General features: G+C 30.8%; 1 protein-coding gene across 1 annotated transcript; it reads left to right on the top strand.

Moving 5' to 3' along the window:
• On the top strand, nt 1-26,412 carry LOC145332899 (uncharacterized). The gene is made up of 8 exons (XM_080178002.1): nt 1-89; nt 12,911-12,960; nt 13,380-13,466; nt 15,069-15,157; nt 21,086-21,220; nt 23,658-23,743; nt 25,092-25,161; nt 26,332-26,412. Exons 1-8 carry the CDS (start codon nt 13-15, stop codon nt 26,410-26,412), a joined length of 675 nt encoding a protein of 224 aa, XP_080034128.1. The 5' UTR covers nt 1-12.
• Nucleotides 26,413-26,418: the final 6 nt, after the last annotated feature.

Genomic DNA, 26,418 nt, shown 5'->3' with positions numbered 1-26,418 from the left:
ATAAAATTTAAAATGAAAAACCTATTGGGTTTGACTCTGTCTTTTTGTTCTGTAAATGTATTTGCCCTAAGTTTTAATCCACAACAAAGGTAAGGTTTATTTAAATCAATTTTTAACAGTGTTTCTACATTTAAAAGTTTTCCTTCCATGACAAAGTTACGGGATAGCTGTTATAGCTGTGCCCAATGTTTCAAATAACCGTTAAGTATAATTTAGAAAGCGTAGTAACTCAATAATCATTATACTGGCGGCTTCGCCCCTAGCCTCGCCCTATAAGGTAACAAGGAGTCACACCTCCTATATAGAATTTTTCCTAAAGCTATTAAGATATTTTCAAAACAAGGATGACAATATCCATAAAAGCAAAGCTCTGAAATGGAAGGACAAATGAATATTAACACTTGTAGAGTGTCAGAACTGAATAAGCAGAATAGCAATGCATAAGTCGAAACAAAATTGTAGGTAAATTTGTTGCAAAACTGCTTAAATACATGATGCTGTTTAAAGACATATAGTATAAGTTACGACAAATGACCGGTTTTTCAGTCAATTAGATTAAAAAACATTTTTCGACATTCAGCAGGCTATGAAAGAAAATATTCAAAATGAAAAATACCGACCCTTATGTATTTTAAGAGAACTTTGGCCAAGCCGAAAAATCATAGATTTTGAGTTCATATTACATAATTTTTGGCTCAAATGACTTGAACACAGTAATAGTGTCTGACTGATTATGACGTAACAAAAAAAATTAGCCAATGAGAGGCCGTTATTGACCAATGGTAAAATTTATAGTGGCCTCTTATTGGCTAATTTTTTTTGTTACGTCATAATCAGTCAGACACTATTACTGTGTTCAAATGACTTGTATGAGAGCTAGGAATTTGGATAAGGTGTCTATGGAAGCAGAATTTTATGCTTAAGATAAAACTTAAAACAACCCCTATTAATTCAATTTATTTATGTGATTTTTCGGCTTAAGTAAAATTTACTTTAATTTGATTTTTAGGATTTGATCATAGAGATGGTGCATTATTTGCCAAGTGTACCACTTTTCTGCACCATCTCTTCGATTTTAGTAATACTCTATATTTTGGTCCATTGGGTGATTCATGGATGCTGGTTGGCCAAAAAAAAGTTAGGTAGGTAACAAAAATTTAAAAAACACCCATTTTTTCACAATTTTAAGAATTAAATTTTTCATCAATCTTTCATTCAACCTATACATTTTATACACAAAATGATCGTTTATTCATGTAAAAAGAGCACATAATGCTATTTTCACCAAAACTCTCCTTAAATCCTGTGTTTTATCTGTGGGCATATGTGGTATAAGATGGTTCGGAGGACCCGGAACTATAAAGTTGTCAAATTTCACTTCGGGACACCCTGTAAATGTGATTTTTGCGTCTGTAGAGCTAAAACTTGGTCCAAATTGGCTATTTTTTTTTCAAATTATTCTAAGTGTCTAAGTATGTTTGGCCATAGTGTTTTCTGACCAGATCAATATTTTCCTATTTTTTTCCTATTTTCCTAAAAAATGAGAAATTTTTTTTTGTTTTTCTATTTTTAAGTTACTTAAAATTTTCATATAGATGCAGATTTTGACTAATAATAATAATCTGAGCCTAATTTACAGATTTTCACATTTTTGGACACCCCATGCAGTTTTTTTTTTAAAGTATGGTTTTTGCCCCTTTTTGGGGGGAAGTAGTCGTTTTAGGGCCATAGACTATTTCTTCGTTCTTGTATAATTTTTCAAGGCACATTATTTGTTAAATATGCATCAACCGCCTCTGGCCAACTGTTTTGTTGTTATTCACCACCAAAGGTAAGATTTTTGATGCTTTTTTTCCGTTCCTGAGGTTTTAATGGGCATTTTGGTAAGAAGGCATTGTTTTATTAAGATCACTCTAAAATATTTTATTTAGGTAATTTAATTTACTAAATTTCATGTAAAGTAAATTTTTTGTACTTCTAACCGTTTTTTGTCAAGATGGATTTCAATTGTAAAACAAGAGAATAAAGTGAATAAAAGAAATATATATCACATCCAATTAAAATTATTTTTGTTAAAAATCGGTTGAATATACAAAAAATTTTACTTCACATGAAATTCAGTAAATTTAATTGCCGAAATAAAAGTATTTCAGAGTGATCTTAATAACAACGCCTTCCTACCAAAAATGCCTCTTAAAACCTTGGGAAAGACATAAAAAATTCCGCCTTTGGTGGTGAATAACGGCAAAACGGTATGCCTGATGTGGTTGATGCATAATTAACAAATTCTACAAAAATGAGGAAATAGTCTATGGCCCTAAAACGACTCCTTCCCCCAAAAAAGGGACAAAAACCATAATTTTTAAAAAACATACTTGGCTAGAAATCAACCTTATTAGACGTTCACTCAAAGCCCAAAAATAATGGACTTAAAAGTGTATTAAACTGTATATAAGACATTTGCGGATATATTGATACCATTAATTTGCCTATTAGATAAAAAAAGTATGTTTTTTTAATATTTTCAAAATTTCAAATTTGAGTCACCAAAAATGCCCAACTAATTTTTGCTCTAGAAGAATCATTTTTTGGAGTTAGAAAGTGCTTAATACCTCATTTTAATCGCCTGGCTTTGCTTTATAATGTACAGGTAATGACTTGGTTGTTTATAGAATAGACGACTAAAAAATCGAGGTTTTGTGATAAACCCACTTTTGTTGCTCCATAACTGATATTTTTTTTCTTAATTTTTTTGGCTGTAAAGAAGCTTTATATATTCATAAATCATCCACCTAAATTTGACTTTTGATATATTATTTATAACATCACCAGAAGGAATTGAATTTTGGAAAAAAATATCAATTTATATTTTACACTGTTATGCATTGTTCTTGTTCTTGTTTCTAAAAAATATTTATATTATTAAAAAGATAATTATTTAACGCTTCTATAGGTATGTTTATCATTTTTCTAGGCTAAATATAACTATAATTACACCATTTTAAAGTTAAACATCATAACATATACACTCACTTATAGAATTGGTCTGTATTATTAAGCTGCCAACCCTTAAAACAGCTGCATTTCATTATTCTATTATATAAAGTAGTAAGCTTTTTTGTCTGTAGCTTAAGATTTTGATAACTACTGTACCTATTGACTTCTCTGTTTTATGGAAGCTTCTTATAGGTCCCGGATAGTTTTAGAATATTAAAAAAAATATCAATTTATATTTTACACTGTTATGCATTGTTCTTGTTCTTGTTTCTAAAAAATATTTTTATAATTAAAAAGAGAATTATTTATCGCTTCTATAGGTATGTTTATCATTTTTATAGTCTAAAGATAACTATAATTTCAGCATTTTTTAAACATCATCATATTCAAGTTATTGTAATTTTTTTTAAAAAATATCAATATCAATAACTATTGGAACAATTTTTACCATGCAAAACAAGGTGTTAGAAAGTGTAGGATCCCTCACAATATCTATATGTATGTCTATAATGCATTACACATGTAATGCTAATAGAGATCATAGACATACAAGCTTTTTTTTGGGGGGGGGGGGTAAAATTTTTGCAAGGGGGGGTAATTCGGTTTTGGGGTGGGGAGGTAAAATGGCGTGCGAAGCACGTTGCAAATTTTTTTTCCCCCCCCAAAATTTGCTTTTGGGGGGTAATTCCCCCTCCAGAAATCTGTTGGCAGGGGAAATTTTGTTTACCCCACCCAAAATTTACCCTTGGGGTAAAATTTTTGAGGGAGAGAAATTTAAATTTAATTAAATAATTAGTAAATGCACGAAGCGCGCAAAAATTTTTTTATTTTGGGGGAGGTATTTACCCCCCCCAAAATTGTTTGGGGGGGGTAAATACCCTCTCTTAAATGGTTGGGGGTACGGGTAAATATTAAATGAGGGAGGGGGTAAATGAAAAATTCGTTTGGGGGGGGTAATCGCCACTTTACCCTCCCCCCTTGGATGTCTATGATAGAGTGGATGCTATAAGAGTGCTCTTATAATGTGAACTTCTTATAACTAAATGGGCTTCCAGAGACCATGAAGTTGGCCTAGTCACTACAAGGGAGAGTGCAGATATATCCAGGGGGGGGGGGGGAGTGCCTGTAAAAGTGTAATTTTTTTGGGGAATGGGGGTAATCACCCCCATTAATATATTATGGGTGGTATAAACCCAGCCTCTTTAAATTTTTTGAATAGGAGTAAAGAAAATCAGGAAAACTTAACAATCTAGGAATCAAACTAGCACCCCAACCAATAATCAGTTCCATGCCAAATGTAGGAGTCCCAAATGTAGGAGTGAAAAAACATTGGAGTGGACAAACGCATGAATCCCCAACGTAAGAGTGGAACAAACGTAGGAGTGGGACAAGCGTTGGAGTGGAAAAACGCAGGATTTTTGGGACAAATGTCGGAGTGGACAAACACAGGAATCCCAAACTATTTTTTAAATTTTGAATTCTTATTTCAATTTTGAATTTTTTTATATAAACCCAGCCACCCCCCCCCCCTTTGTCCAGTTACTTTTCTTGGTTAGGTTAGGTTAGGCCAGGGGGCCGAGTGCTGTGGCCATAGTCATTATTTTATAGACAGGGGTATAAAAAGATTCAAAATTGTCATATTATTAAAATAGCAGACACTCCTAGGTTTTATTTAAGCAATGTCCACTCTAACATTTGTCCACCTCAATGTTTGTCCACTCTGATGTTTGTCCCATTCCTACGTTTTACTCCGATGTTTGGGATTCCTGCGTTTGTCCACTCCAACATTTGGGACTCCTACGTTTGGGGTAGGACTCCAATAAGTAAATCTCAATAAAACTTGATAAAATTATGCAGAATATCAAAGTTTTCAATCCCTGAAAATTTCAACCATCTATCTTCAATAGGAGTAGAGAAAATCATGAAAACTTGAAATGTAGGAATTGATATAGCCCACCCCAGTTTATTGAAAAATCCTAATGAAACTTGATGAAAATATGGAGTATCAATAGAGAGGGAGAGAATATTCAATCCATGAAAATTGCAGCCTTCTATCTTTTAAAGATGATGAGAAAATCATGTTATCCCTCTTTCTGACAGATGAACAGATGAACAGACAGACATACCAATGGACAGACATACAGATGAATGGGCAGACAACGGACGGAGGGATATTTTGAATTATAGAGCATCTTTGCTACTAAAAAACAAATGAATAGGATAATCGTTGTACACAAATTGATTTCAGTATGTTTTAAATGAGCTTACATAATCAAGGACGTACAAGCTTTTTGATTTGGGGGAAATATCTAAATTTGGGCACCCCCATGTGCATTTTGTGGGGTAATCTTTATATCATAGAGGCAAGGATGTTTAAGCTTTTTATATTTTTTTTGGGGGGGGGGGCGGAGGTTAAAAATTATAAATTTAAAAATCATGGGGTTGTCCCAAATTAATTAGTAACCCTTAAAGTGATCAAGAAATTTTTTTTTCAAAATGCATTTTCGTTTATCTTTTCTTAGTTTTTAAGTAATTTCCATAGAATAAATAATGCCTTAAAAGTTCAATTAAGTTAGAAAAAAATCAGTTTAAAATGCCGAGGTTATTTCCACATAAAGTTCACATTAAAATCTTTGCAACAATTAAACTTAAGAAAATAAGCCATTTCTTCGCTTACAGACAAAAACAAAAAAATCAATACTTAGGAAATATTTTTGTAGTACATGTCTATTAATATTTGTCTTCGAACTTTCTTTAAAATGTAATGAAAAAGTTTGGTTTATTTTATAAAATCATTAACTAAATTTCGGTATATTTGAGCCGGTATAAAGACAATTGAAAAATTGTTTAAATCTATAGAAAGAATGATATTTAAGAATTAAATTGTTTAAAAAGTAAAAATTTATTATATTTGCTATATACTTCAGCAAAAAATTCAATCATTTTATTAAAGTTTTACCATAAAAATAAACATTATTTTATTTATTCCAAAATGAATAGTTGTAATTTGTCACACACACACTATCGTAGTATAACACTAACACACACACACACTTAACGCACCCACCCGCACACCTATTGCTACCTAATTAACCAGGGAACTAGAGGCATAAGACAATGGCCGATAAATTAATGGATATTCACATTGAAAATATACACAAAATTACCCATTTTGTAAACAATATTTAGTGGTTTAAACATTTGGACACTCAAAGTAATAAACCAACCAATTAAAATTCTATGAAAGTTCCCAAAGTTAATTAGCCAACTAACAAAATGTCATTAACTTTGGGAACTAATGTAATAAAAATCCAAATATCCATTTCCTCCCTGCATACAATTACTTACTGGCGCGGTATCATTCTGTTTAGAAAATTTGAAAATTCTTTTTCATCTAATTAAATATTTATCATTTTTTTTAGGCAATATTTTTAAAGATTTATCTTCGATTGTCAGTTATCTACCTATATATATAACGTTATTTGCAAATTCACAGCCACTTTAACCACCTACACCTAAACAAGAACAAGAACAATGCATAAGAGTGTAAAATATAAATTGATATTTAACTTTCCAAAGTTCAATTTCTTCAGGTGATGTTATAAATAATATATCAAAAGTCAAATTTAGGTGGATGATATATGAAGTTTAGACACTTAATAGAGTAATTTGGACCAATTTTTAGCTCTACAGACGCAAAAATCACATTTACAGGGTGACCCAAAGTGAAATTTGACATCCTTATAGTCCCGGGTAATCCAAACCATTATATACCACATACGTCCACAGATAAAACTTTTTAAAACATTTTTTTCAAACAGATATTTTTGGGTATTACACTAGATATCCAAATTCACTTTTTGTTAGAGTTTTGGCCAAAATAGCAGTATGTGCGCTTTTTACATGAATAAATGATCATTTTAGTTTATAAAATGTATAGGTTGGATTAAAGATTGATGAAAAAATTAATTTTTAAAATTGTGGAAAAAAGTGTGCTTTTTTAAAGTTTTTGTTAACTAACTTCAAAGATAGCTATATATCTAGACATCCAGGGACTCTGAAACCTTTTTTTTGGCCATCTAGCACCCTTGAATCACCCAACAGACAAAAATATAGAGTATTACCAAAATCAGAGAGGTAGTGCAGAAAATGGTACACTTGACAAATAATGCACCAGATGCTTTCCTTATAACAATGTACTTTGTTGTCCTAGGAATCATTGACAAATAATGCACCAGATGCTTTCCTTATAACAATGTACTTTGTTGTCCTAGGAATCATTACTCCAAAAATCAGACCAATCAGATAATTTTATTACATAAAAATTTGTTGATAAAGGGACTGTGAACGAAAAAATTTCTCATCAAATTAAGGTTTTTAACAGTATCTCATTCACATAATCTCAAAGTTAGGGCAAATTGGGCTCTCTTCTAATTAAAAAAGGGTTTTTTCGCTGATTTTTACTATATCCAAGATTAGGGAAAAAAATTCTGGGATGTATAAATCAGCAGTAAATTTTTCCTTTTATTTTTTCCGACACAATAAAAAAGGATATTATCATTTCAAATAACCTCCGAGATTGGAGACAGTGAGGTATTTTTTTGTCAATGATACAAATTTAAAATAAATCTTTATTACCTAATTTCTACGTTATTACAACATGAATTAACAATTTTAAGTCATAAAATAAATGCTTAACAGTAAGTTAATTGTTTAAACTATGTATGACAAGTTAAATATTCCTAGAAACATTTTAATAAAGAAAAACCTACAGGTTTTCCCTGTTTTTTCAGTTTCCCCTCCCAAAATACCAAAAAATCAAGGCTTAAATCCTTGATATTTTTTTTCATAGGACGTTTTTGGTTGGTCAATTTATTGAAAGGTGCTTAGAAATTGTTAAGATTTGATAATATGATGAGAAATATTTTCATTCACACTCCCTTTAAGAAAATAGCTTAAAACTACCATAGGAATAGAGCCCATTCAGTTCAGCGGTTACTGAGATCATAAGCTTCAGACAGATGGAAAGACATCAAGCTACTTTGTATTATAGAAAATTATACTTTTCTATTTATTTATGAATTCTTCCCAGCATCTCCTAAATTGGTTTTGTTTCTTTAGAAAGGTTGCATTGATATGTCGTTAATTTTCAATAAGTCTTTTTTGTGACGTATTTAAAGAAAATGACTTATTAATATGGCCTTAATTGTTTTTTATTTGCCACCATTTTTCTAAAAAAAAGAATTGCAAATTAATGCCTGATGAAATATAAAAATTAAGGTTGTTTCAACATGTCATTTTCTATTTTTTCCACACATTGATATATTTTATAGAATTACATATCAATATCACAGTAAATAAAATAAATAATGTGGAATCAAAACATCCTTAATTTGTAGTAAGTCATCTTTATTAATTAAATAATTTAAATGACATATTGAAAAATAAGGACGCATTAAAATGATCTTATATGTATTTAAAAAGGAGATGGAACAAATAGTTACTGATTTTGACACCAGATGGCAGTTGAAATCACTCATTGTTTAGCTTTGTTTTCTCAATGTTTTGACCTTATTTTTAGTTTGACAATTATTATTTTGTAATGAAATGAAAGATTTTAGTACTACAGACACCACTATGAATTTATATTTTAGTTCCTTTTTGCATGTATTTTATGAAAACTAATTTTTTTGGTGAGACCTTCTATTTACAAAGAATAGAACCATATATATAGGTCAAGAAACTTTTTCAGTAATTAATGAATTAATTGAAACATATTATGTGTTTGATTCAATATTATTAGATAAATTTTAACCCTGAATTATATCTAATATTTAGTTTATAACTAAATAATATATTACCAAATTTGGTAGCCATATTGTTTTTTTTTGACGTTCTATAAAAATTCGACGTCTTAATACAGCCTTAAATGATTTAAATTGAATTAAATTTTATCATTTTATTTACCACAAATAAAAATAAAAAATAATAATACAATTTTGAAAGTTTAGCGGCCATCTTGTTTTTCTGGACGTTTTAAAGGAAAAATTGACGTGTCAATGCTGTTTTATTTAAGATAAAATGTCATTAAATTCAAAATATTGTTATTGTTTACATTTTTTGTGACATTTTTTTAAAGATAACGACGTTTTTTTGGTACACAATAGGCCCTTAAAAAAAATAAAAAAAATATGAAATGTCATTTGTATAGTAATAAAAAAGTTACGTCATTAAGGACGCATTAATACAACTTGTTTCTTAAAATAATTTGATAAAAGTATATGCTGGGTTATGGAGGTCTTTAAAGGGCGAATATAGGTTCGATATGATATGAGCTTATATCAAAGGTGCAATTCCATAGATTATAAATAACTTAAAAATATTGACATATTCAATTGTATAAGTCTATTTATAGCTTAAAACCCGTCAATCTCGAAAAAAAAATTTGGAATTAGTGTGGTTCCCAATTAATCAGGGGTAAATATACCCTCCTTCTACCTTCATAAAGTAAATTTTTTAAAAGTTAAAAAAACATCAAATAATGTAAAAAGTAAAAAAAATTAATCGATAAAATTTTCTTGGAGGAAGAATGATTTCAAATCCCTGTTTTTTTGTGGCCGTGTGTGTGTGTGTTGAAAATGCGTACAGAAGGGTTGTTTATATCATCATGAATTAATCAAAGATCTCTGTACAGAAAATAAACTTTAAGACGTATTATTTACCCTGTCAATACTCCTGATGCCTTTCTACGCAAATTATTTTTATGCTTTTTAAAAAATTAAATAAACTAGTATATAATCTAAAATAATAAACATTTAAATTATCTTTTAAGGTGCGTGCCAATGTAATAGTCAATCAAACTTAAGCAAAATAGTCAAAAAAAAGTCTTGTAAAGGGCTAAAATAAACGATTTTGTCGGCAATCTCATTTATTATATGTTCAATTGAAACAGAAAATTGCAAAATCTACTTAAAGGAAGCCTGCAAGAAATACCACGCTTTAACTGCCGAAAGACTGTCACAATTAGACCAAATACCCCAAATTTGAAGCCTTCAGCTTCTATAACAAAAAAGTTCTAGGCATTTTAAAATGACATTTTATGTACAATGGAAATTTTGAAAGAATTGCAATGCTCATGTTGAAAACTTTAAAATTAAACTTCGTGGCCTAGAAACAAAATTATAAGCTTATTTTTGTCATAAATTTAGGTTTCCAGTAACTAATTATATTTTTACAATAAAAATACCCATTTTTATAGTCAAAATCATTAAAAAAAAATAAGTTTTACTTGCGTTGTACCGAATGTACTGTAGCCAATCAGAAGGCTGAATCAGCTTAACAACCAATCACAGCTAAGCTTGTATTAGTTTACCCCTTTGTTTCCGCTATTATTTTTGTTTAAAAATGCAATTTAAATCGAATTTTTTTCATAGATTTTGACTATGAAATGTGGTGTTTTTATTGTAAAAATGTTATCAGTTACAGGCAATCTAAGTTTCTGACAAAGATAAGGTTATAATTTTATGTCTAGGCAACGTTATTTAATATTGTTTTTTCTTTTATGAGCATTGGAAATCTTTCAAAAATTCCATTGTACATAAAATGCTTTTTTGAAATGCCTAGAACTTTTTTGTTATTGGAGATGAAGGCTTATAATTTGGGGTATAGGGTCTTCTTGTGGCAGTCTTTCAGCAGTTAAAGCGTGTTATTTCTTGCAGGCGTCCTTTAAGGATTTTTTTGAATTTTTAAATTTGGCATAGATATTCTAAAAGTATGTAATGTCACCTTTGATATAAGCTCATATCATATCAAACCTATATTCGCCCTTTAAATGTTCATTTATATCAATTATCCTTTATTTAATAATTGTGATATATCCACTGTGATTCAGAAAAAACGCGTTTTCCGTTTTTCTGACTCAACCAGAAGGAATACAGAAAAAATGATTATATGTCCTTGTTCTCTGTAAAAAAGTACATCAAATTTGTAAAAGGTGTTTTTCATAATCTCTAAAAAAGCAGCCTCTATGACAGGTACATAGATTCAAAAAATGCTTTATGTGAAAAATGTTATAAAGTATTAAGATAACTCTTCTATTTTGTATAGAAAAATAATAATAATTTAGAAAAATGTCTAAGAAAAGTACCTTAATGAGTTTTAAAGGTGAAATGCTTTTTAGCTTCCCACAAAAGCATTTTTAAGAAACTGCAATTTGTCATTTTTTCACATTTCTTGATTGTGATACATTTGCAGTAAAAGAATATTCATTAGTAACAAAGCTTATATTACATAGAAAAAAAATTTGTATTTCATAAAAAAATCTCTAAAGACAAAAAAGTTATTGAAGTTTGAATTTTTTTAATAAAAACATTTAATTACAAATTATAGATAAATTATGAGTTTATATCTTAATCTGTCAATCAGATTAAAGGATTATAGAAATAAATGAGTGGTGGGGATGAATGAACATGAGCCCTTTTTAAGGTTATGTTTATTAAGTATACAAAAAGAAAAATTTTACCTAAAAAAGCATCATATGCACCTTTTGAATTATTTATGCTCTAAAATGCGCCGTTATTTCTAGAGATATTGAAAATGATCTCTTAAGTTTGATGTTTTTTTTTTACAGAGAACAAGGATGTATAATTTTTTTTTGTATTCCTTCTGGTTATATCAGAAAATCGGAAAACTTTGTTTATTCTGAATCACCCTGTATATTTGAAAATTTTGTTAAAAATTATAAATAATGTTGACTATTAAATGCGTTGTAACTCTATATTTGTTAATGTTTTGTTTGCTTGACAACCTAATTTGTTGATTCTTGGTTTTAGGGATGTTAGTTAAGTCCTTGTTCAGAATATAATGTATGTTTTAATCAAAATTACCTTAATCAGGATCTTGGACAAAATAGCCTTGGATATGATAGCCTCGGACATAATATAGCCTTAGGATAAAATAGCCTCAACTGTTTATACATTAGTGGTTTAGATTTTGTGGATTTTACAAAAAGTGGTTGGTAGATTTTTTACAATTTTTAGGTAATGTTTTCTTATGTTAAAGGGTGAGCAAAAAAAAATGCATAGATTTAAAAATTCAAATTGCGAGGCTTGTGTTAATAGTAGAAAATGTTACAGATACCGTTAGAACTGCTAAGAAGTCTATTTTTAATAAATATAAAAAGGATTCCTGTGCTATGCATAATTTAGGAGGTATGTGTTAAAATGTCCCAACTGACGTAAAACTTGACTTGTGAGTATGTTACTAAATATTAGAGAAAAGTTTGTGCAAAAAGAACTGCATACATTTTTTAATTTCAAATTGCTCGGTAGGTGTTAATAGTAGAAAAATGTTACGCATACCATTAGAACTGCTGTAAACTCTATTTTTTGAAAATATAAGAACGGTTCCTGTGCTACATATAATCTATACATTTTATCACTTAGCTCCCTAACTATACTATATTTCCCAAAAAAGACTTCTTAGCAGTTCTAACTGTACCTAAGCGTAACATTTTTCTACTATTAACACAAACCGCGAAATTTGAATTTTAAAAATTGCATTTTTTCACACCCTTTATAATTCTAGGGGGCCAAGCGCCTGCTCTAGACAGGACAGGGGGCCGAGCACTGCAGACAAGATCATTATTATCAGTTGAGGCTATTTTCCTTAAGAGGCTATTTTGACCTGAAGCTATTTTGTCTTTAAGCTAATTTGTCCCGAGGCTATTTTGTCCTGAGGCTATTTTGTCCTGAGGCTATTTTGTCTTAGGCTATCATGTCTGAGGATATTTTGTCCGAGAACCCTTAATCACTAATATACTTTACAAGTACATCAAATGCATTTAATTATAAAATGTTCTCAAGGGCTTTAATGGTGTTCTGTAAAAAAAAAATCATTTATAAATATATTTTAGACAATTCATTGGTGGTATTAATTCCTATGGTTCACCCTTTCAAGTTCCAGGTAGCTTTTTAATAGTTTCTACTTTAAGGTCTTTGTGTCCGTACAAAGTGTTCAGGAGTAAGCGTTGTTTTCTCGACTGCTATTAAAGATAGACTACTTAAGCTTCTTTCATTATAGAGCATTAAATATGCTCCATAATATAATATGCTTTTCAGCAGATTTTTAAGCATTTTCCTATTACAACTGATTTTTTTATTGAGGTTTGATTTAAAATTTGGTAAATTAGATTATTAAAATTAAATTTGTTATAAGGGATTTTTGCCTATAGATGAATGTACATACAAGTAGATTTATTTCTTATTTTTAACATAGTTTTATATTTTTTTTTGGCTGATTTTCATTATTTGTAGAAATAATAAGTTACTTGCAACCTAACTTTCTGCTGAAAAAAAGCTTTTAAATCTAAATTATTTATCTAGTGCATGTGAATCCCTACCAGTACCTGTATGGATCACAATACCCTGGCAACTACAGACCATTTGCTCCGTTGCCACCCGTACAAACAGGTATTTATCTATCTATATATGGGGGGTAGCAAAATGAGCAGTAATAATTACACAACTTCCCCCAATTGTGTGAGAAGGGGATTATTGAGTTAGATGATACTGTCTTGACCATATTGGTGTTTTATGGTTAAGCATTGACTTTGAGGAACACAGAAGTCTGAGATCTTAATTGTGACAACATCCAACCATTGCCATGCCAATCAACAACAGGTATGTATAAAGATTTATTGAATATATACTATTATGATAGTCCTGAAGTGTTTTTTGGTAAAGCTACTGGCAAATTATAGGATCATTCCACTCTCTGCACACACAAGAAAGCTTCATACATCCACAATATGTTTCTTTTGCTTCAATTCTCTCAAAAGTGAATTTTACAATAGGGCGGGTTCATATCAGAATTAGACAAAGAGGGGATTTGCAACAGATAAAACTAACTTAAATAAAATTTCTGACCGCAAAAGAATTTTAAAAGATTGATGTTTGGAATGCAACCACTTAAAAAAGAATTTCATTAATAAAAAATATGCAAAGACGACATTCAATCCTCTCTACTTATTATATCAGTTTCTATTAGTGCTAGAGGGCTAAATATTTTTGTGCATTTACCCAGTTTGTTAATGAATTTCCAACTATAAGTCAGTCAAAGCCATATTTTGCTTCCTTACCCTTTATTTACCAACCTTTTACCAACGACCAGACACACAATTGTATAGCTATTTGTAAATGAGAGTAAAAAATTTATTAAATCAGAGCATTGGCTTCATGGTGCTCCCAGGAAAGACCTTGAGGAGTAGAATCAGGAACTTTTGTCCGTTTCAAAATATCTTGTTCCTAGCCTTAGAAATGACTAAAAAACCACCATTTTTAAGGTTTATTGAGAATTGTAGAATTTGTAGAGGTCTTTTGAGATTTTCTCAGGCTAGGAACAAGATTTTTTTAAAACGATCAAAAGTTCCTGATTCTACTCATCAATGCCTTTCCTGATAGCACCATGAAGCCATAGTTCTGATTCAATAAATTTTTGACACCCATTTACGAATAGCTATACAATTGAATGTCTGGTGATCAGCAGTTTTATGACTTAGGATAAATTTTAAATCATGCAGAGGTGTATTATACTCATAAAAATCATTTGCAGATCCCCGCTTTGGTCAAAATCGACCCACCCTATTTTACAAGCAGACAGAATGCGCCAATCTTGAAAAACTAAAGCTTCCTCAAAAAGAGGAAGAGACAGATACTCAATAATTACGTACAAAATATCAGTTCTTCCCTTATTCCTAGCTCCTCTGAGGAGAGCATTATTCATTACTGTGACTTAATTTGGGACACCTGCCATACTCGGTGAGGGTGAGGTAATAATGTGTAGCTCTCTTGAGATAGCGGATCAAGTCAAAATTGAACGCGGTGCTTGATAGCCCTAGTGGCTATACAAAAGTGTCTCAGCCTACAAGACGACTTAGGTCCAAACCATAATAAACTATTGCTAATCAATCAATCTATCTATCTTAATATTCATATGTTCTATTCTTATTTTTGCTGGGCTTATGGACATGTCAGATTATGCACATGCACTAATAATGTTATGACATATTTCAGTTCCAGTGTCCCCCTGGGGCTTCCCTCAACCTATCCTACCCCCTGGATTTAATCAAGTTTCTGTGGCTAGTCTACCAGAAGTAGGGCAGGTATATCATCTAGTATCTACCTATCTATCATATAATATGTCTATTTATGATGAAACACTTTTTTTTGCGCCGCAAAAAATAAACCAATAATATGTGTTCTTTCTCAAAAGACATCCAATAAAACACAGGTAATTTTACAAGGACACGAATGAATGGTTCTTTTTGAAGTTGAGTTATCTCAATTATATACTACTTGTATTTCTAAGTAGCTGCGCCTGAATCGGATTTGCGGCTAGCCTATCTCCCGATTAAGCTAGCTTAAAAAGTTTTGACAAAAAATAATAATCCTTTTATTCAAATACTATAATACATTATAACAAGGATGATAATATCAAGTGTAGCAGCATTTTAAAAAATATGTCTTTCTTAAATCAGTTGATTTAATGAATAAAATATTAAAAATATAGCAATGTACAGATTTTTATGATTTTCAGGAATTGGTTGCTAATGTAAAAAGCAGAGAAAGGCATGTATAGAGTCATAAAAGAGCTACAATTTAAATTAACTTACATATTACGGTATTATCCTCTTAGAAATTTTTTTTCAATATTGAAAATTTGATAACCCCCCCCCCCCTCCGACAGCGAACTATGAACTCTGGTCGCAGCGCTCGGCTCCCTAGCCTGCCTAGCCGCAGCGCTCGACCCCCTTGCCTGCCTAGCCGCAGCGCTCGGACCCCTTGCCTTTTATAAAAGGCAAATAAAGAATATTTTTTATTTACAAATTCATTGGAAAAAAAATCTGGACTTACTGATAAAGTGGATTATAGAGTAGCTTTACTACTAAATATAACATATAAACAGACAAGTGCAGAAGCTTTACGTAGGAGCTACAGACAGTTCTAATATTTCGAAAAGGGGAAAGGAAGAAAGTTATTTATCTAGTACTGGGATAAAAATTTTAAAGCCCCCTCATAAGGAAATTATTTTAAAAACAAATTAAACCTATATTGCTTTTAATTTGAAACTTAATATTGCTATTTTTAAAAATTGTTAATGATATCTACTTTCCGAAATGATTGTATCTGTTAGCAGCTTTCAGTGAAAATATCTTACAGAAAGTCCAGATTTTTATAGTTTTTATTATTTTTTGACAACGCTAAAATTGTTTTGTTTACTTCATTAATTTTAAGATATATCCATTATTTATTAGGGACAAACACAAATACATGTTAAATTTTATAGTTATAGGGCAATGTTTCTAAAAATGAAAATCCTGTATAAAACTCGACCATTTTTTGGGTCAAAGCTGTGAAATTTCTCGAGCTATATGAATATGTTAGTAGGTCTTTGCTATAGTTCTATATAGCCATATACCCTTGACCCCTCTATACTCTAACTTTATTATTTATCTAACAATAAAGCTATTTAGGGTTAGTGAGCAACCCCTTTTAAAAAAATGACCAAAAACCTGAAAGGCAGTCCCACCGCCATTGATGTTTTCTTAAAACGACGGAAAATTGAATTTTTATATTTATATTTAAAAATGATTTGAAAATCGGACCAAATATATGTGGAATTATGTGAAAAGTATAAAAATAGTCAAAAACCTGCTTAAGGGCAGTATGTACCATGGATATTTTCTTAAAACGACGGGAAATTTAATTTTGATATTCTTAACTACAAAAAAACACCAAACATATGGGGAAATATGTAACAAAATATTAGAATAGCCTAAAACCTGCTAAAGGCAGTCCCACCACCATAGATGTTTTCTTTAGACGACAGAAACTTTTAATTATTTTGAAATCCTTATTTAAAAATTTCTTAAATAAACACCAAAGATATGGAGAAAAATTTGAAAAATGTATAAATAGCCTAAAACCTGCAGTCCGACTGCCATGGATATTTTATAGTCGATTATGATCCTAATGATGAGAATGTTTTCAAAAAGTTTCAGCCTTCTTTCTTTTAAAGGGGCTGAGAAAATCACTTTTCCCCCTATTCATGTCTAACGGACGAACAGACATACAGACGGACGGACATTTGGAACTACATAGTAGCTTCACTACAAAAAAAATCGGAAAATCCCCATGTACGTCAAGAGGAGAAGCTAATTGTATATAATCAATATTCATATACTAGTTACATCGTGCCTTGCCTCTAAGACATGGTAAGTTTGCTGATTATTTGAAAGTCTTTATAATTTATATCAACAACAGCTTATTAGAATAGAAAATAACTTCACATATACATATACATATATCCTTAAGGGGAAAGATAAAATTCCTATACATTGTCAATTCCTGATTTTGAGTAAGGCATTCTTCTTTTTATTGACGTGGCTAGAATAAAAACTAAATTTTGGCTGCACAGCTACACTTTTATCAAAGTTTCTTTTTTGTGGTCATCACATCTAAGTTGATTTATTGTGTTTGCTGCTAAAAATTATAGGCCTTGTTCTTAAAATTATTAGCCGTTATCAGTCACCATCTATGACGGCCTAAATTTGGTGGGTGGTGGCGTCTTTGTTATAATTTCTAATGACTGAACTTAAGTAATGTGCTAATGTCGTATGAACAAGTTGCCTGGACTGTACAGTTTTCCTATCCCTGAGTTTTCCTTGTCAACTCAGAGGCTAGCCTTTAGTCCTTCACCTCATACCTGTAATACAGTACGAAGTCTAAAATTAAAAGGCTGTCAACACTGCCCTCAGGCGTTTTTCAGTCCTTGGATACTTGTATTATATTGTGTTAAACCTATAGTATTCATTGTTTATAAAAATATAGTTTATTAATAAATTCTTAATGCAATGTAATTACCATTTATAAATGTTGAATATTAAATGTATATGTTGTTTTGTCCCAATAAATATTTGAATTTAATTTGAGTACATAGCAGACAACCAACCCCCTACTTATACAAGATAAATACACATTTTGTCTGCCAGAGCATTACTAACAGAACAGAAGTGAATTATCTACTTGATGCTCATTTGTATAGGAAGAAATCTTCACAAAAACTTAGTCGTCTCTTGAGTAGCTAACAGTAAATTCATTCATTCATTACAAACAGAGGGACGAACAGACGGACGGAAGGATATTTCAACATAAAGAGTAGTTTCGTTACCAAAAAGTAAAATATTCGAAAAGAAGGTGTATCAACTTTTTTTTTTATGGCTAGCCGGTTCTTTTAGTAAGTAGTAGATGTAAAATTTTTCATAGAATTCAGATATGCAATCGGTTTTTTTTGTAGACCTCTTATTTTTTAAGTAATTTAAGTTTTTAAAAAAAATAATTAAGTCGGTTTTTATGGTACTAAAACGCAACAAAATAAAAGAAGAAAATGGCCAGTAAGAACAAAAATAGTAAGATCTTTAATTTGACACCTTACTTTTAAAATTCTGTTGAGTAATTATTGAAAAAATCTATTTTTTTAACCTCGGTTTAATAAAAACTTTAGACCTAAATATTTTCTCAAACAGACATAAAAAACATGGGTTCATATATACCTTTAGAATCAGAAAAATATTACGAATCCATTGTAAGCAAAATTGAAAAAAAGTAAAAAAATATAAAAATATAAAAATGGCCAATTGTATTTTTTGTTCTGGCAACACTATCGTCTTCCCTTTTTTACCCCCTCTTTACCCCCTCTATACCCCCTTCCCATTTTTATACCCAATTCAAAAGTTAAGACGTTGCCTGTACAATATAATATGATATTTTCATATAATTCCTTTTATTGTAGTTTATATACTATATTGTAAACTTTTTTTTTCAATTTTGCTTACAATGGATTCGTAATATTTTTCTGATTCTAAAGGTATATATGAACCCATATTTTTTTACTTGTGAAATGATAAAATTGAGTTCAAAGTTTTTATTCTCGTGGGTTTAAAAAAATCGATTTTTTCAATAATTACCTGACAGAATTGAAAAAGTAAGGTGTCAAATTAAAGATCTTACTATTTTTGTTCATAATGGCCATTTTCTTTCTTTTTTTTTGTTGCATTTTTGTACCTTAAAATCGACTTAATTTTTTTTTTAAACTTAAATTACTTAAAAAATAAGAGGTCTACAAAAAAACCGATTCCATATCTGAATTCTATGAAAAATTTTACATCTACTACTTACTAAAAGGACCGGCTAGCTATAAAAAAAAAGTTGATACAACTTCTTTGAAAAGGAAAAAATGTCATTTAATAAAGATTTAACTACTTTTTCTTTTTAACTTTGATAATTTGGCCATCTTCTTCAGTAATATGTTTATGTCACTGTGCAGTGTGCATGCCAAATTTTGAGTCAGGACAATTCTTTTTTTTCTATATTTGTACCTTTTAATTCCCATCTTTATAATGAATAGACTTTCCCAAAATACATCCCTATAGTAGGGGGAAAAAATTCATTTCCGTTTCCAATGGTCTTAATAGATTTTTTAAATCTTCCAAAAATATTTCAAAATCCAAAAATAAGAAAATTTTAATATCATATCCTAAAACCAAAGATCTATTGACAACATAAACTATTGTTACGTTTAGTGGACAACAGACAGCTTTGCGTGTTAAAGAATAATTTCAATTTTGTTGGCCTCAATAATTATTTAAAATAACTATAAAAGTTTTAATTTCTTTCTTCAATAAAAGACGGGTTATAATAGGTCCAAATGACATTCTCCACAAATTTTACAACGCTACTTTTTGTCTGCAGTCCTTACCAGGAAAATTGGAGAAAAATCATGTAAATGTTCGTATAAAGCGCAGCTACTTAAAAATAAATTTGCTTGCTTGTTATACATAATAAAAAAACAGAGTTATAAATAAAATTTATGTAATGCATGCAGTCATCCAATGATTTTATTATTATCGGCACGATAATGAGATAAAAGAAAAGTGTTAATGGCTGGTCAAATCTACTAACGACACCATTTGTGTCGACTAATTGGCATTAAATGAATGTCACGTCAGCTAACACTAACAGTTGATAAAAATTTGATAAATTAGTTTTCCAATTTGGGTTGATTTCTAAAATCAAATTTTCAACTACAGGGTGGGGCACATAAATCCGGACTTTTTTTGAATGGTCACAGCGTCAAAACTTCTTGACCCCATCTACTTGTAATCAGGACGTTTGACCCCACTATAAAAAGCACAAAATAATCTTTGGACGAAGATGAAAGTGTACAACGAGCAGGCCGTTCATATGTTAAACAAGGCAGATTCGAAATGCGCCGGTAGTTTGGTATGGATTCTAAACTATTGCCCTCTAAATCTAACCTCAGACCATCTGTAGGTGAGGTAGAGTGATGCAAATTGCTCAAGACAATGTTAGATACATAAGTAAGACACTTGAAAAGACCAGAGCTCTCTATCTGAAATGACTTGGCCGTAGTACTTCAGCAAAGTGAAACGTGGCAAATTTTGAGGTGTCAAAAACGTCAAAAATCGTGAAAATTTTTGAAAATTTCTCGGTTCTCGACTTCAGGGAACCATATGAAACTTTAAAACTCATTTTAGAGTATAGGTTGGCTGACAACCCTAGCTGAAACTTCATGTAATTTCCAAAAAGGTAGGTAAAGAACGTCGTTCTAGCTCAACTGTGGTCCAAATAAGAGCCTCCTTGTCTAAGGGTAGCTTGAAAGTTAGGTGAATTTGGATTCTGCGGTTACTTACGTTTCTGGAGCTACTTTAAAGCATGCACCAATAGAGGTGCCCATACCACAAAGACCTCCCTCATTGCCACTATCAAGGAGAACTTCGCCAGCTTGGACAGGTACATTTTGACCTGAACCTGCCGGCGGTTGAGGAGTTAAGTAGAGGCGGCGCTTGATCCTGGCGGCCATTTAAAAAAAAAAAAATCTAATAGTCATATACCTATCTTGCCTCCCAGTTTTTAAAATTCAATAAAATCTTTAAAATTGACGATTTTATGTTCATTTGTTTAAAAATTAGAAAAAGTCCGGATTTATGTGCCCCACCCTGTATTTTTAGAATCCTGAAGAAACCATCGAAGGAACAGAAGTAAATGAAGAAAATAATGTGGAACAAGATAATTTTGATATTGAAGAAATTAACGAGGAACAAGAGAATGTTGATATTTCAAAAATTAGAGATCACACTGAAAAGGCAAGATTTATATTCTATCAATTAAAGATAGATAGATTTCAACATAAGCATACAAAATGATGATATTATTATTACACATATTCACATAATTTTATGCATGATTTGGTACTTATGTGGTATCCGCCTAGGATAAATGGCAGACACCAGAGTTCAAATGACTACGGCAGTGTGAACAGACGTGGACACCTATACTATAGAGAAGCTACGCTTCTCTAGCATTCACTAAATAATAAACAGAGTCTATTCAGTTGTTCCTTTATTCAGGGTCTAAGGTTTACTAACGTTATATACAACAAACAATAAATACACAGATAGGAATAAATAATCATAAACAGAATCAATATAATACATATACAATAGTCAGTTTGGGCAATAATGATCCCCCATCCCTGGAAAGGGTGGGGGGAATTAACAATACAGCTTAACCATAATAAGGCTGTCAGAATCTATCATTAATTTTAGGCATAGGGAGGGGGTCGGCAGACCCCTTCCCCAGGACTCGGGGGAGGGCCCTCGGCCCTTCCCCGAACCCAGGTCAGGGTTGCCATAGGCATGGCTCACGGTTGCCGAATACCACACTTACATAACCTAAGTTGGCCATTGCAAAATCTGAAAGTACCAATTTAAGACAAACATATTCAAATGAATTTATAAGGTTTCTAGCTACATCGAATTTTAGTCAGATAATTATATTGGATATATACATTATACATTTAACATGTTAATATATTTTAACAAAATAAATAATAACAGGATGACAACATCCATAAGTAGCGAAACACAAAAAATCGTGGCGGGGAAAAGGTGTTAAATTCCTTTAATTTTAAAATCCATCAAAATTTTAAAAACTATATTAGATTACACCCTCCCTCTATAACCCCTCATTTTACCCCCCTCAAATTAAAAAGCTTGTACGTACGTCCCTAGGTTTCAACGGGATGGACGGACAGTGGTGTGCTTTGAATTTTAGATAACATTGGAAATGTTATAACCAAATTGCTTAAACGCCCACAGTTATAGAATCTCAACGACAATGATTTTTTTATCCAATCTTGACAAGTGAGGTATTTTTGGAAAGAGGAATATATATAGAAAACGCCTATGAAAATTAGAAAATCCGCAGAAATCATATTTGCAAGTTATTTGCAAAAATCTGCAATGCTAATTTGCAAAATTAATTTCATGCCTTAAATGACTTATTTAGAAAAAATCTTTTTATGAAATGTGTTTATTTATAAGTTTAGAACATACTTAGGGCAAAAAAAATATCTTTAGTGTTACTTTTTTCACCTTATATATGAAAAAAGCAGTTTCTCACATTTTATGATAAAAAAAGGTACAGAAACAAAAAATAAGATTTTTCTTGATGTAAACACAATAATTGGCATAAAATCTATCATCCTAAATGTAAAAATCAGATATAGAATCCTTTTTAGAGCTAATATAGTGCAAAAAGTAACCAAGACATTTTTGCAAAGTATGAAAATCTGAAGAAAATAGTTCTTTTTGCTTTTGATATACATATCAGATAAATGTATATAAAATTAGTGATTAAAAACTATAAAACATGTTATAAGTTTTTTCAACACTGTCATTGATTAAATTGCACTTTTAGGTTTAAGAATTACTGAAGTAGTGCATAAAAACTCTTTTAATGATGTAATTAAACAAAATAAATGCCAAAAAACCAACTACAAAATGGTCTACTGCATTATAAAAAAACCCCTAATTGTTGATTTGAATTTATTTTGTTTAATAACTTAATAAAAAGAGTTTTTATGTGCTACTTTGGTAATAAGTAAACCTAAAAGTGCATTTTAATTAATGATAGGGTTGAAAAAGTTATAACTTGTTTTATAGTTTTTGATCACTAATTTTATATACATTTATCTGATATGTATATCAAAATCAAAAAGAACTATTTTCTTCAGATTTTCATACTTTGCAAAAATGTCTTGGTTACTTTTTGCACTATATTAGCTCTATAAAGGATTCTATATCTGATTCTTACATTTAGGATGATAGATTTTATGCCAATTATTGTGTTTACATCAAGAAAAAACATATTTTTTGTTCCTGTACCTTTTTTTTATCATAAAATGTGAGAAACTGCTTTTTTCATATATAAGGTGAAAAAAGTAACACTAAAGAAATTTTTTTTGCCTTAAGTATGTTCTAAACTTATAGATAAACATATTTCATAAAAAGATTTCTTTTTAAATGAGTCATTTAAGGCATGAAATTAATTTTGCAAACTAATATTGCAGATTTTTGCAAATAACTTGCAAATATGATTTCTGCGGATTTTCTAATTTTCATAGGCGTTTTCTATATATATTCCTCTTTCCAAAAATACCTCACTTGTCAAGATTGGATAAAAAAATCTTTGTCGTCGAGATTCCATAACTGTGCGCCAAGAATCATTAATTGTTTCAAGGTTGGATTTGGAGAGGATGGACAGACAATTGCTGTTGGAAAATTAAGACATTCTGCACAATTTAACGGTCAACTTATTCCTGTCAGGTCAGAAATAAAATGTTTTATGTTTTGTTTATAGTCGATATCAAATCTAAGGGAGTAATGAATATCTTAAAAACTTAATTATGCACAAAAAAATAATTATGTAAAAAGATTTTATTATTTTGAAAACGTGTTATAGTACATTTAATTTGAAATTTTTAAAAATGATTATATTAAGAAATTATGCCCTAAAAACCTGGTTTTCCAAAGGCATTATTTTTAAAGATTAATGGATCATGGTCAATTTAAAAAATTGTGCAAAAAATTAAATTTTATAAAATTCAAACTGCGCGGCTTGAGTTAATAGTAAAAGAAAAATGTTATGCATACCGTTAAAATCGCATAAACTCTAGTTTTTGGATATATTGGAACAATTCCTGGGCTACGACTAGTATACAGAGAAGCTACATGGTAAAATGTTTCAACTTAATTAAATATTTTCAATCTTTTTCTCACATTTTTCAACATAGCTCCTAAACTACAAATAGCACAAAAATGGTACGTATATTTTTAAAAAATGGACTTTATAACGATTAAAACGTTAGAATCGTCATAAACTCTAGTTTTTGGATATATTGGAACAATTCCTGGGCTACGACTAGTATACAGAGAAGCTACATGGTAAAATGTTTCAACTTCAACTAAATATTTTTAATCTTTTTCTCACATTTTTCAACATAGTGTGGTAAGCCGAAGCGTTTCAGCTCACCGGTTGCGAGTTCGAATCCAACGAGCCCCTAGCCTTGAAGTATTCTACCAAAACAAACTAGCAGGATTTACTCATACAGAAATTATATTTAAACTGAATACATTTACAATGGGTGGTTACTATATATATACAAAATAGATTATAACAATGAGTTAGGTTTGAAGGGGGTGTGGGAGACAAGGGCGTAGCCCGCGGTGGTAGACATCTGTGGGGTAAGCTGCAGTAAAAGGGAAGGCACCATCTCCCGGTTGAATAGTTGCCTGAGGGGCGCGGGGTTGCTAAGTGTCCGTGCCCCTCCCCTATTTAGCCAGTCCAATCTGACCGCTGCCGACGGGGTCATCTGCGGTCATGAGGTGAATGGTGATATAATAGGATTAGTGCAGAAGGCTAGACTTGATAAGCCACTGCGTAGCAACTCTGTAAAATACCCATCCGTCTGCTGCCGTATTACCACAATAGCTCTTAAACTACAAATAGCACAAAAATGGTACGTATATTTTTAAAAAATGAACTTTATAACGATAAAAACGTTATGCAGAAAAAGTTACTTTTTCCTTATCTAATTAGGTGAGACCTTTAATGCCAACCAAAAAATATTAAATTGTAATTCTGTTCTCATTTGAATCTGTCTCTCTATTTCAGTTTTGAGTATGCCCTCAGGATTCCCGAAGACAAGGCAAGACAAGGAGACAATGAGCTTGATGACATTAAGGTATAATGATTGAGTGAAAAATAGCTTAATACTATCTGTAAAAAGATAAACACCATCTATGGTTCATATTATTTTATTCCAATGTTTGTGGCTATTGTAGCTATTGAATCTATCGACACAAGAATTGTAGCGATGCTTTGCACCATGTTCCTTCCGAGGAAAAAAAATATGATTTTATTTTCTTTATTTAAACTTGTTTACGAATAACAAGTTGAAAAACAGTTTATATCTAAAAAATAGTCAGCTAAAACAATATTTTTTCGATACTTTTAGCAACATACGCCAATGGTTCTCCAATCATGTCCTTTTCTTAGGATGTGCCCAAAACCATCTCTTTTTTTCTCTGTTTGATAACTAACATGTCACTGCTCAGCATTTGTGATCTTGTTTAGCCAAAAGATTCTTCTGAGACATTTATTGATATATGTTTGCATCTTGGAGATAACTGCTGTATTTAGGGACCATGTTTCGGCCCAATGCAGCAGAGAGAACATTTGACCTGAAGGTCTTTATGCAGATGTTGTTGGAATTTCAAATTTGTTCAAGCTGGCAAAGACTGTCCACCAAGATTTTTTTAGCTGTAACATCATTCACATCTGTCTGTGTTAATACAAAGTCCTTTGATTCTGGGATTAAACCACTAGTTTTTAAAATATTTAAAGAAATGACATAATTGTATTAATTTAATTAGCTAATTATATTCAATTTCTCGAATTTAATAATAATAATATTTACAGTTTTCAATCATAAATAGTTAGGCCTGTTTTACATCAATTTATTTATCCATTTTGCGGTCAAAATATTCATAAAAGTAAGGTTGGAAATGTTAACACGTCCAATCATACATTATAAAACATTTGTTTTGTTTTAGTTTTTTGAAAATAAGTTGGTTAAAGCTTTTGTAATATGTCATAAAGTGAGTCACGCCTCCATTGGATTTTAAGCTTTGAAAAGAAAGATAAAATACAATATTTTAAGTGAAGCATCTCTTTATTCAAGTCATAAAAATCTGCTTAATCAGTATTCTGTACTTATGCTTTATTTAGACTTTGACATTAAAACTCTGTTTATTCAATTTTGACATTGTAAGTGCTTATTTTAGATATACTGTTGTCTATTTATAGAGCTGCGCTATTCTGGATGTTGTCATCCTTGTTTTTATATTTTCAGTCGCTTTTCTGGTATATACCTGGTCAGCAAGGTGATGAATGCCCGGATTGTGTCTTCCTTTTGGGATGTAATAATGGGTAAGTTGTT

This window comes from Acartia tonsa, chromosome 11 (assembly GCF_053477335.1).
Source record: "Acartia tonsa isolate MP-2025a chromosome 11, ASM5347733v1, whole genome shotgun sequence".
Taxonomy (NCBI): Eukaryota; Metazoa; Arthropoda; class Copepoda; order Calanoida; family Acartiidae; genus Acartia; species Acartia tonsa.
This window is presented reverse-complemented; position numbering and strand designations above follow the sequence as displayed.